This window comes from Colletotrichum higginsianum, chromosome 1 (assembly GCF_001672515.1).
Source record: "Colletotrichum higginsianum IMI 349063 chromosome 1, whole genome shotgun sequence".
NCBI lineage: Eukaryota > Fungi > Ascomycota > Sordariomycetes > Glomerellales > Glomerellaceae > Colletotrichum > Colletotrichum higginsianum.
Window position 1 is genome coordinate 2,604,200 of NC_030954.1, and position 18,650 is coordinate 2,622,849.

The following is an 18,650-nucleotide window of genomic DNA, read 5'->3' on the forward strand; positions in this document are numbered from 1 at the left end:
AGTAGGACGTCCAGTTCTCATCCTACACCATGGTACGGCCGACCCTGCACGCATGGCCACCGAAGGCAGTTGCTAACCCCAGCATCATTAGCCTTCCGCTACCGGCCAAAACTGGGAGAAATACCAGAAGACCTACGCCGACGACGAGGTTGAGGAGAAGAAGATTACACCATTGACCGATGAGTCCGTTGTTTCATCGACTTGGGGTTGCATGGCATCGTCGACTAACACGGCGCAGAGACATCCAAGTGCTGAAGACCTATGGCGCTGCTCCGTACGGCGCCGCCATCAAGAAGCTCGAGCAACAGATCAAGGAGAAGCAAACAAGCGTAGATGAGAAGATTGGTGTCAAGGTAGCTGCGTTCGTTGCACCTGGCGGATGAACGTCGACCTGACTTGAATAGGAATCCGACACGGGTCTTGCCCCTCCTCACCTGTGGGACGTAGCAGCAGACCGGCAACGCATGTCGGAAGAACAGCCTCTCCAGGTCGCCCGGTGTACGAAGATTATCCCCGACGAGAAGGACGACTCCAAGAGCAAATATGTCATCAATGTCAAGCAGATCGCCAAGTTCGTCGTCCAGCTCGGCGAGAGAGTGAGCCCCACGGATATCGAGGAGGGCATGCGGGTTGGTGTCGACAGGAACAAGTACCAGATTCTTCTGCCGCTTCCGCCCAAGATCGATGCCAGCGTCACGATGATGACGGTCGAGGAAAAGCCGGACGTTACATACGGAGATGTTGGTGGATCAAAGGAGCAGGTTGAGAAGCTGCGAGAGGTCGTTGAGATGCCCCTCCTCTCGCCGGAGCGGTTCGTCAACCTCGGCATCGACCCCCCGAAGGGTGCCCTTCTGTACGGACCTCCCGGTACTGGCAAGACCCTTTGCGCCAGAGCCGTTGCCAACAGAACGGACGCCACCTTCATTCGCGTCATCGGCAGTGAACTGGTCCAGAAGTACGTCGGTGAGGGTGCGAGGATGGTGCGCGAGCTTTTCGAGATGGCACGGACGAAGAAGGCCTGTATCATCTTTTTCGACGAAATCGACGCCATCGGTGGTGCCCGTTTCGATGACGGTGCCGGCGGAGATAACGAAGTCCAGAGAACCATGCTGGAGCTCATCACGCAGCTCGACGGCTTCGACGCCCGAGGCAACATCAAGGTCATGTTCGCCACCAACAGACCCTCCACTCTCGACCCCGCTCTGATGAGACCGGGACGTATCGACCGTAAGATTGAGTTCTCTCTGCCCGACCTCGAGGGTCGTGCCAATATTTTGCGTATCCACGCCAAGAGCATGTCGGTCGAGCGCGATATCCGGTGGGAGCTCATCTCCCGCCTGTGCCCCAACGCCACGGGTGCTGAGCTTCGCAGTGTCTGCACTGAGGCCGGCATGTTCGCCATCCGTGCCAGGAGAAAGGTGGCGACGGAGAAGGACTTCCTCAGCGCCGTCGACAAGGTCATCAAGGCCAACCTCAAGTTCAATTCGACGGCCAGCTACATGCAATACAACTAAGGAAGGAAACCTAGGGGAAGACAGAGAGGGCAGGGCAACGGAGTTCATCATGTCTTCTTTCAGACTGTAAGATTAGGCAGGCTTCGGATCGGGAAAGGTCTGGAAGGGCGTGATACCTTGCTCTAGAGAAAGAGAAATAGACCATGCTTCATGTGCCAACATGTATGATGCCATTTGGGTGAACCGATGTCACGATGACAGGCGAGAATGGCTTGATTTGAATCACGAGGCCCACGTAGTTTGGTGATTTGAATTTGACTGATTTTATTTTGTTTGGTTGTAGAATTACACTCATCTGAATGAGGCTCACGAGGTCTTCCCAGCCTACCAAATGCGAAGGGTCGTATTCCGGCCCCTCGATCCCATGCTTCCCGATGATATCCTCCTTCCACTTGAAACAAAGTGGCCCTAAATGCTGCCTCAGCATTGCCCTGAGTTTCCCGTTACCGAAATAATATGCATGCCTTCATTAGCAGCGTCGTGCGCTCATGTAGCCTTTCCGGGGGGCGGATCGACAGCTTGACAAAAGAAAAACACCCTCCTTGAACGCTGTGCTGTGAAATCATAGTAAAAAGCTCCGTCTCTCCACCACATCGCGTTCATATCAGACAGATTCCATGCGTGATAGACAGCCCAAGCAGACGACATCACCCTCGGTGCCCTTTTCTATGCAGCAGCGGCTGCATACCATCTGTCTGTGGTCGCCGCCCGCCCAGTTGTCCTGTCGTTGGGGTTGCCCGTCTCTCTTCGACTCTTCGTCCTCTCTTGACTGACGTTGCCGGTCGTCGTCGACATCGTCCATTTGGCATGACCGCGAGAGATCAATGTTCCTCTGCTCCGGCTCCTGTCCTATCTTGTCAGAATTGCCGCCGCCGCTGCCGCCACTGCTGCTTGGGCGTCCATCTTTCTGCCACCCCTGGCACTCCCTGATGCACACGAAGCATGAACGCTGCCCGCACCCCTGGCAGTCGGCGAAGGAGTCGAGATCTGACTTCTTTGTAGGCCGACGGTGGCAGATGTGGCAGGGGCTTAAGGACGAAGGGGGCTTTGGTTTTTGGCCCGCCGTGCCCGTCTGGTCTTGTAGAACTCGGGAGGTGTTTCGGGGCGCTCCTGGTGATCTGCTATTCCGCCGTTGTCTCTGGCCACTGTGATGTGTTGTAAAATCTCCATCCAAGCTGTCCAAATCCACATCCTCCTCATTGAACATGCGCTGCCGTTTAGGAATGGGCAGGGGAGCTATCTTCCTATGCACCGAGTCGAGATCCCGGTGGGGATCTTCATTTGTGGTGTTGGTGCTCGTCGGGAAGCCGTATTGGAAGACCATCCGGTCATTGTTGCTGCTGGGGAAGCGAGTGAAGAGATTTTGCTGTTGTTGTTGTTGCGGTTGCTGCTGCTGCTGCTGGATTTGCTGTTGAACGGGCCTGCCTCCAAACACGCCGTCAGCGTTCCAGTTGTTTATTGCGGCAGCCGCGGCTGAGTGGTATTGGGCGAGCTTCTCGTACAGGGGGCCTTGTATCTGCAGGTCATTGCTGGAGTCGTTGACGTCCCGTCTACGTTTTCTGCCAGGCGCCATTAGCCGGGGATGCTCCTCGGCGATAGATGGCATCTGGATCGCTGGGATGCTGAGAGAGTGAGGTGAGGTGGAAGGGAAAAGTCGTGGGAGTATTGGAGGTCGTAGTGGTCGAAAGGAGGCGAGAGCAATGGGATTTCGTGATCGGGAAGGGGTTGGTTGATAAGGCTCCAAATAAGAAACCCCGATTTCTAAGACGTCGTTGAGGGTTTCTCCTCAACAGGAAGAAGAGAAGAGCTTGTTGTGCGGCAAGTAGGGTGTGGTGGTGAGTGGAAGGCCTATCTTTCGCTCATTTCTTGACTCTGCTTGGGGTGATGGTGGTGGTGTCGCTGCTTGCTAGCTGCAGGCAGTCAGTCCCATGTAAATGGACAGGCTCGCCGTGCGTTTATGAGGTGGCGGCGCGGAGCTGTTAGATTAGGTACCAAGTCAGGAAGAAGTGGGAGGAGTGGGCACCAACCGGCAGGGTGGGCTCCTCATCCTCAGTCAGCACACTTATCTCAGCGGACTCAGCGCTTTAGCCAACTAGGTAGGTAGGTAGAAAGCGCCGCAGCCGCTGGAAAGCCCGCGACTTTCCAGGTTCAGGTCGCTAGCTACGACGGCCCACAGAATATTGTCACTCCACCAATTGACACCCTCGTCATCTACCTAGGTAGGTACAATGCCGCTGAGAAGCTCCCTGTCCGTCATCAATTGGCGATGAACGACAATGCTGGTATGTGAGTATACATACAATTTCTTATACTTCCACCAAATTCTGCAAAGCAAGTCAGGTCAATGTCAGTCTCGACAGCGGGATGAAATTATCTATTGCTTGCTAGTGTAATAGTCTTCAACATTATGTTCTGAGCCCTATTAGCAGCCTCCATGGAGGTCGTGGATTCGACGTACTTTGTTGATGGCTTGAGGCACTTAAGCCTGCCACTTTTCTGGTGTGCGGCGAGGCCTAGACATTCGATGACCACAATCCAAACAATGCGCAGAAGGTTCTACTATGTATGACTCGCTTGGCCATAAGCTCGGAAGGCAGCTTTCTTCAATTCCGAACTTCGCAGTCACGTTGATCATTATAGTACTTATCAAATACATAGAACAACAAAGAAGACTAGTCATTATCAAGGAGTCAGGTATTGAAAAAGGACCATCTGATTTACACTCTATCGCTCCCCAGTTTGCTCCCAACGATGAATCTCGTCTCTGCCGCCTCCACCAACAAAGGAGCTGTTTTAGAGAGCCTAGTATAACATACATAGAGACAACCGAAATGTTGCCATGATGACTTAGTGGCGAACCTTCGTCTCCTTGGGAGGGTCGTAGGCGAGCTTTCTCGACTTGAGCCAGGCCCACTTGTACTTCTTGACCCAGACGCTAAGAGCCCAGAGGGAGGCTGAAACGACGAGAACCTTCATACCCATGCGCTTACGGTCGTCCATCTCGGGCTCAGCGGCCCAGTTGAGGAACTCGACAACGTCCTTGGCCATCTGGGAGGTCGACGCGGGGGTGCCGTCCTCGTACTCGACGAGGTCGTCGTAGAGGACACGGGCCATGGCAATACCGGTACCGGGGAAGTAGGGGTTGAAGTTCATGCCGGGGGCGACGACGGCGCCGGCCGGGGGCTCCTCGGGGTAACCGGTCAACAGGCTGAAGATGTAGTTGCAGCCGCCGTGGCGGGCCTTGATGATCAAGCTCAAATCGGGAGGGAGGGCACCGTTGTTGGCGAAGCGGGCGGCCTCCTCGTTCTTGTAGGGGTCGGGGATGTAGTCGGAAAGCTTGCCGGGGCGCATCTCGATATCGCCCTGCTCGTTGGGCTCACCGGGGTACTCGTTCTCCTCGGCCAACGCCTTGGCCTCGTCGACAGTCAAGATGGAACCGACGAGGGTTCGGTAGGGAACACGGCTGAGGGAATGGCAGGAGGCGCAGACCTCACGGTAGACCTGGAAACCACGGCGGAGACTATGGGTAAAATGTAAGCGTCATGTGGACCAGGTGGCCAGAAAATAGAGTTGGATGTTTCCTTACGCCTGGTGGTCGAAAGTCTTGAACCACTGCTCGTGGACCCAGGGGTAGTTGGTAGGGTGCAGACTGGAGATGATAATTTAGCTGTATTCCTTTGTTGCTTGTTGCTCGGCATTGTTCGCGGATTATGCCTCAATCCAAGGGATTCCGAGACTCGAATGACTATTCCGTAGCAACATTGTTCGGGCAATAGGGTAACTCACCCCTCTTCAGCAGGCGCCGCGGCGTTCGCGGAAGGTCCGTAGAGGTGGTAGTACCAGGCCATGGAACCCAGGGCGAGGGACGTCGACGTGATGGCGGCGAGGTTCAGTCGGGACGGGGAAGCTTCGGCACCAGCGCCGCTGGAAGTAGAGGCCGCACGCTACGTCAATCATCGTCAGTGTTTTGCTCCGTTCTCATTGATATCTGTCGATGGCCATTGAAGCGGCTCCGGCGTGTCGAATGGCGGTAGGTCGGGTTGCTTCGGGAGGTTGAACTCGTGATCAGCTCATCTGCGTACCTTGGAAATCGTGACGGCGCCATTTGTGAATGTGCGCGCCGAGCGCAAGCAGGACCTTGCCAACATGATGGGCGAACCGTATCCGCAGCTACAGAGACAGCCGCGAACAAAACGATGGGGCAATTGGTGGTTGGTCCTCTCGTGGCGGAGGTCGTTTCTAAGGTAGGTACAGTGGTCGAGGCAGGAGAAAATCGCTTGAGGCAGTTTTCGATTGCCTTAGGTATGGCACGCTTCTGATTGGCTAATGGAGACGGTCAATGACATCTTCCGTTCCGGCCGCTTTTCGCTTCCTTCCTCTTACCCGTAGTTGCCCGGTCGCAGTCAATTGAGCACAAGTGTTTCCGAATCGCCCGTCTCGTCCAACAGCTGTCTCCTTCGTCATGCTCGGACTGAGAAATATGCTCCGCTTGATTGGCCTGACGTAGATGCAGCTGCGACGATCACCACCACTACCACTGCCTGCATTATAACACGACACTGGACGAACAATTATTCATTTTCACGATATTTCATGCAATCGGCACACATGCGCGCAGAAGAGGTTCCAACGTGCCATCGCCAGAGGAAGAACCACTTCCTAAACTTTGCTCATATCAGTTCCCTTATTTACCCCCTCATTCAGAAAAGAATCAGGGAATTTGAACGTTGGGGTATCAAAGGAATTCAATTTTTATCGTCAACTACAGAACTTTTTACCTTCACCGAGCCTCGCCGAGACTCTATGTAACTGCCTGCAACGACTGCTAGGCCATTGGTATATGCACGCAAACTTTCCCCTATTTGGTGGTCATTTACTTTGCATCGATGCAACCTCCAACGTTGTCGCGGGAAAAAAAGAAAGGCACTCGGCGACGAGCTCTTTAAGCTTGGCCATTCCTGCCGAGGACCTCCCGGCGCTGCTTGATTGCGTCGGCAAGTTGGTCCAGAACGGCAACGGTGTCGTCCCAGTGGATGCATGCATCCGTGATACTGACACCATATTTCAAACCCTCCTTGCCCTCCTTGGGTACCTTCTGGTTACCTGCTGATGGGTTAGCACCTGCGACCGGACGAAACAATTCGGACAATACTGACCCTCGTTGATATTGCTTTCAATCATGACACCCATGATGGCAGCTTCGCCGCCGGCGATCTGGCCAGCGAGGTCAGCGGCAACCTTGGGCTGGTTCTTGTGGTTCTTGAGCGAGTTGCCATGGCTGCAATCAACCATGAGTCTCTGGGGCAGGCCGGCCTTCTCCAATGCAGCCTTCGCCTCTGCAATGCTCTTGGCATCGTAGTTGGTGCCCCGAGTACCACCTCTCAGAATGGTGAAACAGTCCTCATTGCCCACGGTGCCAACGATGGCAACAACACCAGGCTTGGTGACGGAGAGGAAGTGATGAGGGTGTCTGACAGCGCCGATGGCGTCAATGGAGACCCCGAGGGAGCCGTCGGTACCGTTCTTGAAACCAACAGGGAAACTGAGACCGCTGGCCAGCTCTCGGTGAAGCTGACTCTCGGTGGTTCTCGCACCGACCGCGCCAACGGACAGCAAATCGGCAAGGAACTGAGGCGAGATGGTATCGAGCATCTCGCTGGCAATGGGCATGCCCTTGTCGGTAAGGTCGACGAAGAGCTGTCTTGACAGGCGCAGGCCCTTGTTAATCTTGAAGCTGTTGTCGATATCCGGGTCGTTGATCAGTCCCTTCCATCCCACTGTTGTGCGTGGCTTCTCCAGGTAGGAGCGCATGACAATGAGCAGCTCATCCTTGTGCTTCTCCTTAGCTTGCAGCAGCAAGTCGCAGTACTCGAGGGCGGCCTTGGGGTCGTGAATCGAGCAAGGACCAATAATGACCAAGAGTCTTTGCTTCTCGTCGGTACCGTTGACAATGGCGACGGCCTCCTCGCGGCCCTCGATCACGGTCTGCTTCGACTTGGCAGTTTGTGCGATTTCGTGCTGAAGCAGGTCGGGAGGAGTCAGAGGATTGTAGCCGCGAACTAGAGAACCAATTAGCCCTTGGATAGTGCGTGGAAAGGTCTAAACTGGTTCTTACTTCGCCAATCTTCACTCTCGGCCTTGTTGCCAACATTCTTGTTCTCGATGAAGAAGCTCTATGGTGACGGGTGAGTCAGACGTACTCGAGCGTGGGCGAGGGACGGGGTTAGGGGGATGAGCGAGAGATCACTTACAGACATGATGGCTGCGACGGAAAATAACCCAGAAACGCAATTGAAAAGAGGGTTATGGCGTGAGGCTTTGTCCGGAAAAGAAAGACTCAAGCAACTGACAGGGAAATATTGCAATTGTCTGATTAGACTTTTTCTCTTGTTCTTTGTAGGATCTTGCGACGAGGGCAGCTTCGAAGGCCGAGAGTATGACTGTTTGTGCCTGAGCAATCCAATGAGCGAAGACTCATTCGTCCCTGCCCAGTGCCACCCCGGCAGCACACAACAGTTAGTACCCCGCCGAAGACGGCCCAGGGTGAAAAAAAGTGTCGACCAATGCAACTCGCCACGCCCATCAGTGAGGGGCATCCTTGCTGCACCCTTCTGGCTCTGCCTGTGACGTCCCCCCAGTGGACATGTCCAGCCGCCCGGAGTGGCGCCACAAACTGGGTCTCACCGCCCTGTGAAAGCCCCGAAGACCGGGCACTTGCAGGCGGCGGGTGGCCGGAGCAAAGTGCATTCGATGCAATATCGACTTGAATTGTTCACACCTCTCGCATCCATCCATCCAATTGGGGCTGATGAACACAAGCACATGTCACACTGACCATCCTCGAGGCGCCTTCTAGTCTAAGAATCAAATCATAGCACGTCTAGCCATATTCAATCTACTCTACCTAGTCGTCCTACGCCTGATGCTACCGATGTCGGCGATACTCTAAAATCATTCATTCGTCCAATGACCTTTTCGTACCCGCATTGAAGACCGCTCTACCTAGAGCGTCTTTTTCAGAGGCTTATAAGCGTCCTTCTCCATCTGTTCGTAGCCATTGAATCTTCCATACACCCATTTCAGGAGGCTCGTGCTAGCCGTCATCAATGCCGCAGAGAACGTGAACAATCCAACTCGCTGTACAGTGTTGAGGACGTCAAAAATAGGATAGGGGTACCTGCGACCTGTCAGCGGACTGAGAATGCAACTGTCGCAATGCGGAGCCACTTACCATCCGTTCTTACTGAAGCACAACTCAACCCAGCCCCAGTACAAGAAGGCAAAAATCATGCTGATTGACATGGCTGAGTACGCACGAATCGTCCATGGTGGGCTGAACAGGATGAGGTCGAGAGATAGGACGACAGCTGGGACCAGATGAAAACCGACGTCTGGCAACCAATGGAGCTCGAACCCTTCCGGTATCAACAGCCGCTTGTCGATGGACCGAATTCCCCAGTACAGGATGCTGATGAGTACTTCCAACGGTGCCGCCGTGATTGACAAAGCGTTCTTGATAGCAAATAGCGAAGGGTTCAACGTGATGTCGGCCAGCAACCCTGTTGCGAACGTCACAAAGGACAAAATCAAACCGATGTTGGTGAGGTGCTGGTAGTTCCCTCCGAAGCCCATGGAGATGTCATGAGTGAGCCCGCTCAAGAAGTTGAACGAAGCAAGAAACGAGAGGATGCCGGCAATGTGCAGCACCAAGGAGACTGAACGAGACGGCGATTCCAGCCGTTGCAGGTGATGTTTGGCCATTTTGGTTCTGAGCTAAGGTGACAAGAGTCTTGTGCGATCCGAAGTTGCGATGTGCTTGAGGATCAAGTTGTTGTGATAAGGGATGATGAGATGACAGTTTTCGCGATTAGACGGGGGGCGCAAAGGGAAATGAGCTGTTAAGGGAAATGAGCTGTTAAGGGAGAAAATGTCTCTAAGAAATGGAACGGACTGGCCTTTTTGGTTACACTGAGACGAACTTTGCGAAGAGGGGGGAGAAGCCATAAAGCTTTTTATTTGTAACTAGTCCCGAGGACGTTCACAGCGGCCAATCAAGGCAGCATTGATGCATCGTCAGGCTGACGGGGCCGCGGCAACTTGCAATTGTCCGTTGGCATCGGAAGACTTCGTCATGAGGTCACTGATGGATCCCAGCGGCGCGGTCCACCTCCTTGGGTGTGATTTCACAAGATCCACGCAAATGCCCCTCAGCAAGCTTGGAAGACCCTGTCGCCATGGGAGCTACCAGACGCTAAGATAAGCCTGTAGATAAGCAGATACAAAATATGGGTCCTACAACGAGGCTGTCTGGTGCATCCAATGCTTTACCTGATTGGTCACGATGAAAGCTTCCTCGCGAGCTTCGAGCTGGGGAAATTTCAGCCTTACAGTTGCAACCCGAAGAAGTGCGCCGGATCAAAATTACCTTTCGCCGACACCGTGCTCTTTTCGTGCTTAATCACAGCGTAACAATGGCCGATGAGGACTCCAAGGGGAACAAGAGGTCCCATGAGGCCTTCGCTGCCCAAGATGACGGTATGTACCCAGAGTGGAAGATCACAGGATGTGCCGTCTGCTCTTTGTTTCGCTTCGGCCGCATCGCTGGTCGTGCTAAACGATCACTGTTTCTATGAATAGTGGTTGCGATACGTCAGCAGGTTACTGGGATCGTCGGCATCAGCGACGACGGTACCAGCGACCAGGGGCAGCGGCGGCGACAGCAAGCAGTAGAACAACGTGAATGAGAAATGCTGACGAAGTGAATAGACAGCTCTTCGGACGACGACATGGGTCCTCAGCTGCCCTCAGAAGCCCCGAAGAAGAAGCGCCGGGTCCTCCCCTACGAGAAACTATATGTTGCCGCACTTCCCAAATCGACCCGATATTCAAAGTCCCTGATGCACAAGGAGCAACTTGCCTTCGTGACTGTCACGCCACTCACAGATTTCATCATCACATCCTCCATCGACGGCGTCGTCAAGTTTTGGAAGAAAGTGGCGCAGGGAATCGAGTTTGTCAAGGAATTCAAGGCGCATGCGGACGAGATCCGATCAGTCTCGGTCAGTCAAGACGGAAGGAGCTTCGCGACCGCTGGTACAGACGAGACCGTCAAGATCTTCGACGTCATCACCTTCGATCTCCTGGCCATGCTCAAGCTGAAATTTGTGCCTCGGTGCGTGTGTTGGGTTCACAACAGAGGGGCTTCTCTTCCTTTGCTTGCGGTGTCCGAAGACACCAACTCCAACATACATATTTTCGACGGTCGAGGAGAGAGGCAAGACCCTATACACAGTATCAAGTCACTGCATAGAAGCCCAGTGTCTATCATGGTATTCAACAGCCTATACGATTGTGTGCTATCTGCGGACGATAAAGGTATGCTGGAGTACTGGCGGCCGAGCGGCGACTACGAGAAGCCGGATAATGTCTTCGAGTTCAAGGCCTCCACAAACCTGTTTGAGTTCAAAAAGGCAAAGTCGATTCCGACGTCAATCACCATTTCGCCTACAGGGAAGCAATTCGTAACATTCTCCCAGCCAGACAGGAAAATCCGAATCTTCGACTTCGCGTCCGGCAAACTGTACCGGACATATGACGAGTCGCTACAGGTCATCGAGGAGATGCAACAAGCCGGTTCCGTTCTTCAAAAATTAGAAACCGTCGAATTTGGGCGACGTTTCGCAGTCGAACGGGAGATCGACTCGGCGGCGTACAAAAACAAGGCCAACGTCATCTTCGACGAATCTGGCAACTTTATCATCTATGGCTCAATCGTCGGCGTCAAAGTGCTCAACACCTACACCAACCAGATCGTCAGGGTGTATGGCAAAGATGAAAACTTCCGAGCGGTCAACCTGGCGATCTATCAAGGTCAGCCGCAGAAGAAAGGCATCACCACCGTGGAGATGGGTGCCTCTGCCAACCCTCTGCTCCAGGAGTCCGAGTCGAGGGACCCTATTCTGATTGCGACGGGAGTGAACAAGCAGCGATTTTACATGTTCACCAATGATGAAGACATATCCAAATCAGTAAGAGATGTACAGAACGAGAAGCCTACAATTCTTGGCCAGAAGAAGGCTGCAGAGGCCAAGAAGATCGAAACAGGAACTGCAGCAGTCATCCACACGAGCTATGGCGACATCCACATCCGCCTGTTTCCCGATGCTGCTCCCAAGGCTGTCGAGAACTTCGTCACGCATTCGAAGAAGGGCTACTACAATAACACAATCTTCCATCGTGTAATTCGCAAGTTCATGATCCAGGGTGGAGATCCTCTTGGCGACGGCACCGGTGGCGAAAGTATATGGGGCAAGGAGTTCGCGGATGAGTTCAGTAGTCTGAAGCACGACAAGCCATACACCGTCAGCATGGCTAATGCAGGCCCAAACACCAATGGGAGTCAGTTCTTTATCACTACAGAAAAGACGGTGAGTGCAAGCATCTTCCCCTACACGAGTGACCAAAAAGCCCATGCGACCAGAAACAAAAGAGGGCGACTCTGTTTCTCGCCTAGCCTTCAGCTTCTACTTAGTCCTGCTGCTTCTTCTGGATGGCCCTCTCCCCCCTTCCACTTCCCCCTAGCCCTCCGTCGATATTGTCTCTGTTGGCGTATTGAAGAACGAGCTATTATCCAAAGCGAACAGGATGACAACTTGTGCCGTGGTTTTTTTTACATTATTTTGATCCAGACTCTTACTGACAGCTGTTGGTGCAGCCGTGGCTGGACGGAAAGCACACCATCTTCGGGCGTGCGACTCAGGGGCTGGACATCATCCACAAAATCGAGAACGTACGGACGTACAAAGAGAAGCCAGAGGAAGACATCAAAATCCTCAACATCGATATAGTATAGCCACCAAGTGAGCAGGCTCATCTGTGGGATCCTTAGGAAATAAAACGGTATCAAAACTGTGCTGGTACGCCCCCACGCAAGGATTGTTGTGATGAAAAAAAGCAATACAGCAATGCACCATCCCCGCAAGCCTGACGAAACAGCACACGGTCAAATGGGCTTCACGATGCAGCCGCAGAGCGAATCGAGTCCATCCAACTGGGTGAGGCTGTCGTTTGCTCACGTGGACGCAAGAGACCGCCTTTAGGCTGCTGACCATCCGCAATCGGCCTGCATTGCCGCAACCCAATTCGGGCCTGATTTCACCGGTCAATGTCCCTCGTACTTAAGAAGTCGTTCGGGGCGCAACTCGGTCTTCGTGACGCGGTTCACAGATCGACACGACGTTGTTGCTCCGCCCAAACTCCCGTAGGTCTCTTACGGGCAACGTAGATAGTGAGGACGGCCTCTCGACCCTTTTCCGGACGGAGCTTGCGTGGAAACAGACAGACAGACGGCTTCCTTTTCATACATCCGCTGCATGTTCGCGTAACATGAAATAACCAATCATACATCCGCCTTTAACCCCGCGCTCCTCAATTCGGCTCCCCGGTTTCTCGTCCCGGGGGAATTGACGTCTTTGGTCTCAGTATGCCACGCCCAAAGAAGCCAGGGGCGCCAGAGCCAAAACGCCGAAGTCGAAATGGATGTTGGTGAGTGCCATCTCAAGTGGAGCGTCCTGGATATCTCTGGTAACACTCACTTACTTGCCCGTAGGCCGTGCAAAGCACGAAAGGTGAAGTGTGGTGAGGAACATCCGACTTGTACCAAGTGAGTTTGTCAATGTTCTTCCAATTCTCTGAGATTGCGGGCTTCGAAGTCAGATGTAAACCCCTAGCGGTGCTTGTCATGTCTTTTTATTACGGTTGTCCCTCCGCATACATTCCTTTCGCCACTTGTTTTGATACCATTCTCAGGGCAAGAATGCTCTGAACAGTATCTCATGACAGAGGAGTATGCTCGGAGATATATCTGTTCCCGTTAATAAGAAATCCCCAGAAAACTAGCGCTCTCCGATCTTGGAACCTTGAAAAAAAGCAAAACTAACCCGTGAGACCAGCTGCCAAAAGACAGGAGAGACTTGCGACTATAGCGTGCGTCTGAACTGGGAGGGCCGTCGAACGAAAAGATCCCTCTCCTTCGGACCGGCAACAGAGACTGCTCAGCTGCCGGAAGTGCCTCTTGAGCCCCAACAATCTTCAATCAGCCATACGTTTTCCATCAGTAACTCCGTACCCCAAATCCACCCCAAGTCTACAATCAGGCGTGCTCAAACCAGCCCAGAGAGTATCAAACCTGGCAAAAGAAAGCTGGAGCCTCTCGGATCTATTGGTGATGGCCCTAACCAGTCAGGCAACTCTTGTTTTGGTACGACATGGCATAGTCGGGCGCAGATGCTTGCAACATCTCCCATTTTTCCCGAACATGCCGTCACCACTGCACCGGGCCCCCATCGAATCGTTCCAGAAGTCACCAGTACATTGCAGAGATCGCACAAAAGGGCCAAGTCGCTGACTGGATCAAGTGACTCTGAGGGGCTTCGCCAGCATGGTCTCGTCTCTTCCCCGACGTCATTGACGGGGACTAGTCCTCCGGTGTCTCGTCTTCGCTCCGGCACTGGGTCCATATCCGCCGGTTTCCCGTTGACGCCAGTATCATTGGGGTTTAGGTATGAGGATGACACTATGTCACCAATTCTGAGCTTGCCTTCACCAGCGTCTCCAGAGAGCAGTCGACTATCGGTAAACTACTTGTTGTCGGGTTCGCCGAATGCATCTCACGGTCGTAGCAGGAACACTCCATCGTCTTTGGGCCCGCCCTTTGGCTCAGCTATTACTACCGGAGCGCCAGATGAAGGATTGTTTTACGGGTATGATCATGGTATCCGGGATACTGATATTGACCAGAACGATGACTCCGGGGCCATCTCTCAGATGGCAACGTACAGTCCATGCGATACTGCCATTTCCAATGGCATGTACAGAGAGGCCTCATGGCGTTTCGAATTCATACACAGCGCCTCTGTGCGAGACGGATACTATAAACAGCCGGTGCCAATATGGATACCACGCAATGTTCACCCGCTGCCGCCCAAGTGAGTCCCTATCATCTTGCACTTGGTTCTCGGCTAACAGTCACAAGGCTTCGTGATAATCCTATGAATCTTTTGGTCAGTACAAAGTCCCCAGTCATCTTGATGCAATAGTGCTTGCTTACCAACGTTGCGAAACAGTACTTCGTAAGCACGTGTGATAAGTACCTGACTGTCGTGAAAGTAACCTCGAGCGGCAGCATCACTTTCTAAATCACACAGCGAAAGGTGTGCATGATCTCGAGGTACTGAGCATGGAACGAGCCAACTGATCTGTGTTAGTGTTGGTTCCTTACGACGACCCTAAATCCAACCCTTTTCGTACAGTTCTGCCACAGATGGCAGCCAGAAACGATCACCTGCTCAGCTTGCTCCTCGCATACTCAGGCAAGTCATTCCGTACCGCCTCCCCTTGTCTCCTCTGACGAACTGCCGCAGCTGCCCATCGAGCCAGGCTTCTGGGCCAAAAGGAGCCGCAGATGAGGATCGCCCTCTGGGTCCAAGACATCTTCCCGGTGCTCCGACAAGCTCTCGGCGACAGGGAGCAGATCATCTCAAACACAAGTCTGGCGACGGCCGTCATGCTGGCCTCGCTCGAGATCATCTCCCCGACGGCGTTCGGCTACGACATCCCCTGGCAGCGACACCTCAACCTAGCCCGGGACCTGATGTGGAGGCGGCTGGCCGACCTGCGCAAGACAGCGCGTGGGTTGGAAGAGGACCGCATCTGCGCATTCTTGTGGAGCTGGTTCGCTTACCTGGACGTACTGGGGAGTCTGAGCGGCGGAATGCCCGACGAGCCCTCGTCAAGGTTCCGGCTGCTCGAGTACATAACCCACGACACTGGTGACGAAATGTACGAAATCGACTGCATCATGGGGTTCACGACTCGATGCGTCCAGATCCTGGCGCAGATCGCTGAGCTGGCCCGTGTCTGCGACGAGCAACGGCTCGGCCCGGGCGGACCCCCGCCGTCCGCCTGGACGCCAGGCCCGGTCTTTGTGCAACGGGCGCACCAGCTCGAGCAGGAGCTGATGGACAGCATGTCGCAGCCGTCACCGCTGTGCAAACACATCCAAAGCGTCGAGGGCAAGGACCGGCAGGAGATGGTGCTCATGAACGAGGCCTTCCACTGGGCCGGGCTCGTCCACCTGCGCAGGCGCGTTCTCGGAAAGCCACCGGGGCACGAGGGCGTCCAGGGCCCGGTGAAGAGGATCGTCGCGTGCCTGGAGTGCATCCGGCCCGGCGGGTCCGCGGAGACGGGGTTCTTATTCCCGATGTTCACGGCCGGGTGCAATGCCCTGGACGAGGGCCAGCGGGGCAAGATATTAGAGAGGTTCAGGAGCGTGGAGAGCAACGGCATGACGCAGGTGAGTGTCACCCTCGTCCCCCCTCTTCTCCGCGGTCTGTTGTCAGGCTTCCAAGCTGACGTTGCAGTGTAGGTACACAAGGCGAGGGAGCTGATGGAACATGTCTGGGTATCGGGGCAAGCGTGGGAGCCTCTACTGTGCACGGAGTTTGTAGGCTGAACACAGAATGCACAGAGAGACCCAAGCTGCTTCTAGGGGCATTTGCGATTTCGGTCAGTTGAGGCGGCGTTCGGGTGGCATTCTTGGGGCCGGACCGAGATGGGCACCATTAGGGCACATCATGATACAGGGGCATTCTGAACGCTCGTTATGACTTATGATCGGCTTCTGTCTACGCGTACTCATACGGCGAGTGGAGACACTCGAGCAATTGTCGCAAGGGTTTGACGTAGCATTCATATGGTTTTTTTTAGCCTCCTCAAGCATTTGGGGGCTTCTCATCAGCCTAAACGCCTCAAGGTTTGCCCAAACATTCCCCGAGAAGAAGGCAAATGTGAAAAGGCTGTAAAGGCCAGGACAGCAACAGCGCGGTGATGGCCAAACTCTGCATTAAATATTGACTCCTTTGGCGGGGCTATGGTATGAATAAGTACAGAGAAGACAAAAAAAATAATTGATATAAGAAACAAGCGTATCAAATATTCGTAAAAGTGCCCTTGAGCTACAACCTGCGGCCCTTGATCATATCTCGCCAAGGTAGAGGGTGATGGACCGACTACCAGTCGATCTCGAGAATGCCGACACCAGCAACGGTGTTCTCGTCAGAGACCTTGGCGTCCTTGCCGTTGGCGGTGCTGAGGACGACGTAGACCTGACCCTTGGGGCCTTCGGGGATCTCAGGGACGACGTACTATGGAAAACAAGGTCAGCGTTGAACAGCAAGTAAAACTTATCCAAAGGGGGACGAGGGGAGGGAGCACTTACGTCCTCGCCGCTGACGACGACCTCGCTGTAGTAGATGTCCAGGCCCGAGAAGAAGACGGCGTAGACCTCGGCGTCGGCGGGGACGGTCTTCGCGTCGACTGCGGCCTTGTAGGCGCCCTCGAAAACGGCGCCTTCGGAGTTTCGGGTGGGACCGGCGACGAGCTCGGGGAAGGCCTTGAACGGGAGGTCAGGGGTGCCCGGGGCGAATCCCGTGATGAACTGGGCAGCGAGGGAGAAGACCTGGTTGAAGTTGAGGGGGGTGTCGAAGGGGGCGGGGAAGGGCTTCTGGCCCAGGGCGGCGCGGATGTAGGAGGAGTGGCGGGCCTCGACGGTCAAGATGGAGCCGGCGACGGGGACGTAGGTCTTGTCAGCGATGACGCCCGCAGCGCCGAGGTAGGCGGACACGCCGACGCCCTCGAGGATGCTGGCGAGAGCGAGGAAGGACTCGGCGTCGGTGACGGGGAAGCTGAAGGACGGCTCGGCTATGGCGGAGGCGCCGAGAGCCTTCTGGATGTAGTCGACATGCGTCTGTGGGTTGTGCGTTTAGTTTCCCAGTTCCGCTCTACAGTAAGACACGAGGCACAGAACGCAGCCAGGACGTCGATGTGCTTGGGGAAAAGGGACTGTTATTGACTTACCTTCTCATCCTCATAGATGATCCTCAGGTTCTTGTAGAACTTCTCACCGACCTCGCCTGCGTACTCGCAGAACTCGGCCTCGGTGTAGTTCTTGAGACCCTCTCCGTAGAAGGCCCTCTCGAGGTACTCCAGAGCGAGCGCGTAGTTCAAGATCGTGGAGTCACCTCCGGGAAGGGGGTCATAGTTGGCCCTCTTCTCGAGGGGGGCGCCGAGAACGGAGGCGGCGGAGGCCGCCGCGAGGATGATCGATGCGGTGCGCATTTTCAATTATGGTCGGTTTGTTAGTATTGGGCTTGCTTAACGGTGTAAATGATGTACGAGAATAGTTGGGAGAGTATCTGATTAGAAAAGACTGGAGGGTGGTGAGATGATGCTATACCCACAACTTTCCCATCTTCGAAACCCTACCAAGAGGGGGGCGTTATATATACAGCATCCCAACGCGAGCGTCTCTCCAGCAGCATGACGCCTTCGTGAGAGAGTTCGCAATGAAATTGTCCAAAGACAACTCACATTCTCCTGTTTACCGCTGTCGCTCACTACCCCCGCTCTCGCTCGGCTCGGGTAGAACCTATTCCATGGAGCTATCGAAGGGCGGCCGGGATGAATTCCCACTAGCGATTGCACCACATGCGAGGAACATCAACATTCCCCAAAGGAGATGATGATCTTGTCATTGAAAACACACTGCAGCAAGGTCGTGGAGGGTGGGAGCCGCATCGTGATTGTGGCATGTGAGTAGAGCCCAACCCTCCGCGCCTGGCCGGCTAGCTAGCTTGCTTACATCTAGCAAGAAAGACATCTTAGTGCTAGTCACATTTTGCAGTTGAAAACAATCCCTGACACGAGAAATAGGTGGGGGGGGGCCTCTAGAGAATACCTGGCAAGGGATGGAACCCCAGGAGCCTGGGTTGATCGAAAACTGGTGCAGAATGATTCCTCGACCGGCTCAAGGCCACAGCAAGATGAAATGGCATGCTTTCGACACGAAGGAGACAGGTCCTCCAATCTAGTATGTCTCGGCTCGAGGCAGACAACTGGCCCCGAACGTTAGCTTGATGGCTTTCCTCGTTCCCGGTTCAAGCGTGTCGGAAGATAAGCATTCCGAGCTCTATAGTGTGCGGGGAGGGAGAGGTGGCCCCCGTCGACCAACCCCATGTCAAAAAGTGAGCTCTCAACGCTGTCAACTCCCGGCAAGCATTTTGTGTTTGACAGAGCCTG

General features: G+C 54.2%; 8 protein-coding genes across 8 annotated transcripts; 3 read left to right on the top strand and 5 right to left on the bottom strand.

Annotated features, from left to right (window-relative positions):
- Nucleotides 1-29: 29 nt before the first annotated feature.
- CH63R_00798 (26S proteasome subunit P45 family protein) lies at nt 30-1,514 on the top strand (the record flags this gene model as incomplete). Its single annotated transcript, XM_018295773.1, has 4 exons — nt 30-32; nt 92-183; nt 239-353; nt 405-1,514. 4 exons carry the CDS (start codon nt 30-32, stop codon nt 1,512-1,514), a joined length of 1,320 nt encoding a protein of 439 aa, XP_018164135.1.
- A 604-nt stretch (nt 1,515-2,118) lies between these two features.
- Nucleotides 2,119-3,120, bottom strand: CH63R_00799 (uncharacterized protein; the record flags this gene model as incomplete). Its single annotated transcript, XM_018295774.1, has 1 exon — nt 2,119-3,120. The coding sequence occupies one exon, from the start codon at nt 3,118-3,120 to the stop codon at nt 2,119-2,121; it is 1,002 nt and encodes a 333-aa protein (XP_018164136.1).
- Nucleotides 3,121-4,361: 1,241 nt separating this feature from the next.
- Nucleotides 4,362-5,662, bottom strand: CH63R_00800 (Cytochrome c1; the record flags this gene model as incomplete). The annotated part of the gene is made up of 4 exons (XM_018295775.1): nt 4,362-5,034; nt 5,101-5,163; nt 5,301-5,458; nt 5,597-5,662. The coding sequence occupies 4 exons, from the start codon at nt 5,660-5,662 to the stop codon at nt 4,362-4,364; spliced, it is 960 nt and encodes a 319-aa protein (XP_018164137.1).
- Nucleotides 5,663-6,456: 794 nt separating this feature from the next.
- Nucleotides 6,457-7,771, bottom strand: CH63R_00801 (Phospho-2-dehydro-3-deoxyheptonate aldolase; the record flags this gene model as incomplete). The annotated part of the gene is made up of 4 exons (XM_018295776.1): nt 6,457-6,617; nt 6,671-7,573; nt 7,630-7,687; nt 7,766-7,771. 4 exons carry the CDS (start codon nt 7,769-7,771, stop codon nt 6,457-6,459), a joined length of 1,128 nt encoding a protein of 375 aa, XP_018164138.1.
- A 745-nt stretch (nt 7,772-8,516) lies between these two features.
- On the bottom strand, nt 8,517-9,275 carry CH63R_00802 (Integral membrane protein; the record flags this gene model as incomplete). The annotated part of the gene is made up of 2 exons (XM_018295777.1): nt 8,517-8,691; nt 8,746-9,275. 2 exons carry the CDS (start codon nt 9,273-9,275, stop codon nt 8,517-8,519), a joined length of 705 nt encoding a protein of 234 aa, XP_018164139.1.
- A 710-nt stretch (nt 9,276-9,985) lies between these two features.
- CH63R_00803 (Cyclophilin type peptidyl-prolyl cis-trans isomerase/CLD) lies at nt 9,986-12,366 on the top strand (the record flags this gene model as incomplete). The annotated part of the gene is made up of 3 exons (XM_018295778.1): nt 9,986-10,049; nt 10,281-11,941; nt 12,229-12,366. The coding sequence occupies 3 exons, from the start codon at nt 9,986-9,988 to the stop codon at nt 12,364-12,366; spliced, it is 1,863 nt and encodes a 620-aa protein (XP_018164140.1).
- Nucleotides 12,367-14,478: 2,112 nt separating this feature from the next.
- On the top strand, nt 14,479-16,026 carry CH63R_00804 (C6 zinc finger protein; the record flags this gene model as incomplete). Its single annotated transcript, XM_018295779.1, has 4 exons — nt 14,479-14,500; nt 14,825-14,896; nt 14,936-15,867; nt 15,940-16,026. 4 exons carry the CDS (start codon nt 14,479-14,481, stop codon nt 16,024-16,026), a joined length of 1,113 nt encoding a protein of 370 aa, XP_018164141.1.
- Nucleotides 16,027-16,582: 556 nt separating this feature from the next.
- Nucleotides 16,583-17,690, bottom strand: CH63R_00805 (Twin-arginine translocation pathway signal; the record flags this gene model as incomplete). Its single annotated transcript, XM_018295780.1, has 3 exons — nt 16,583-16,717; nt 16,792-17,319; nt 17,430-17,690. 3 exons carry the CDS (start codon nt 17,688-17,690, stop codon nt 16,583-16,585), a joined length of 924 nt encoding a protein of 307 aa, XP_018164142.1.
- Between the last annotated feature and the right edge of the window lie 960 nt (nt 17,691-18,650).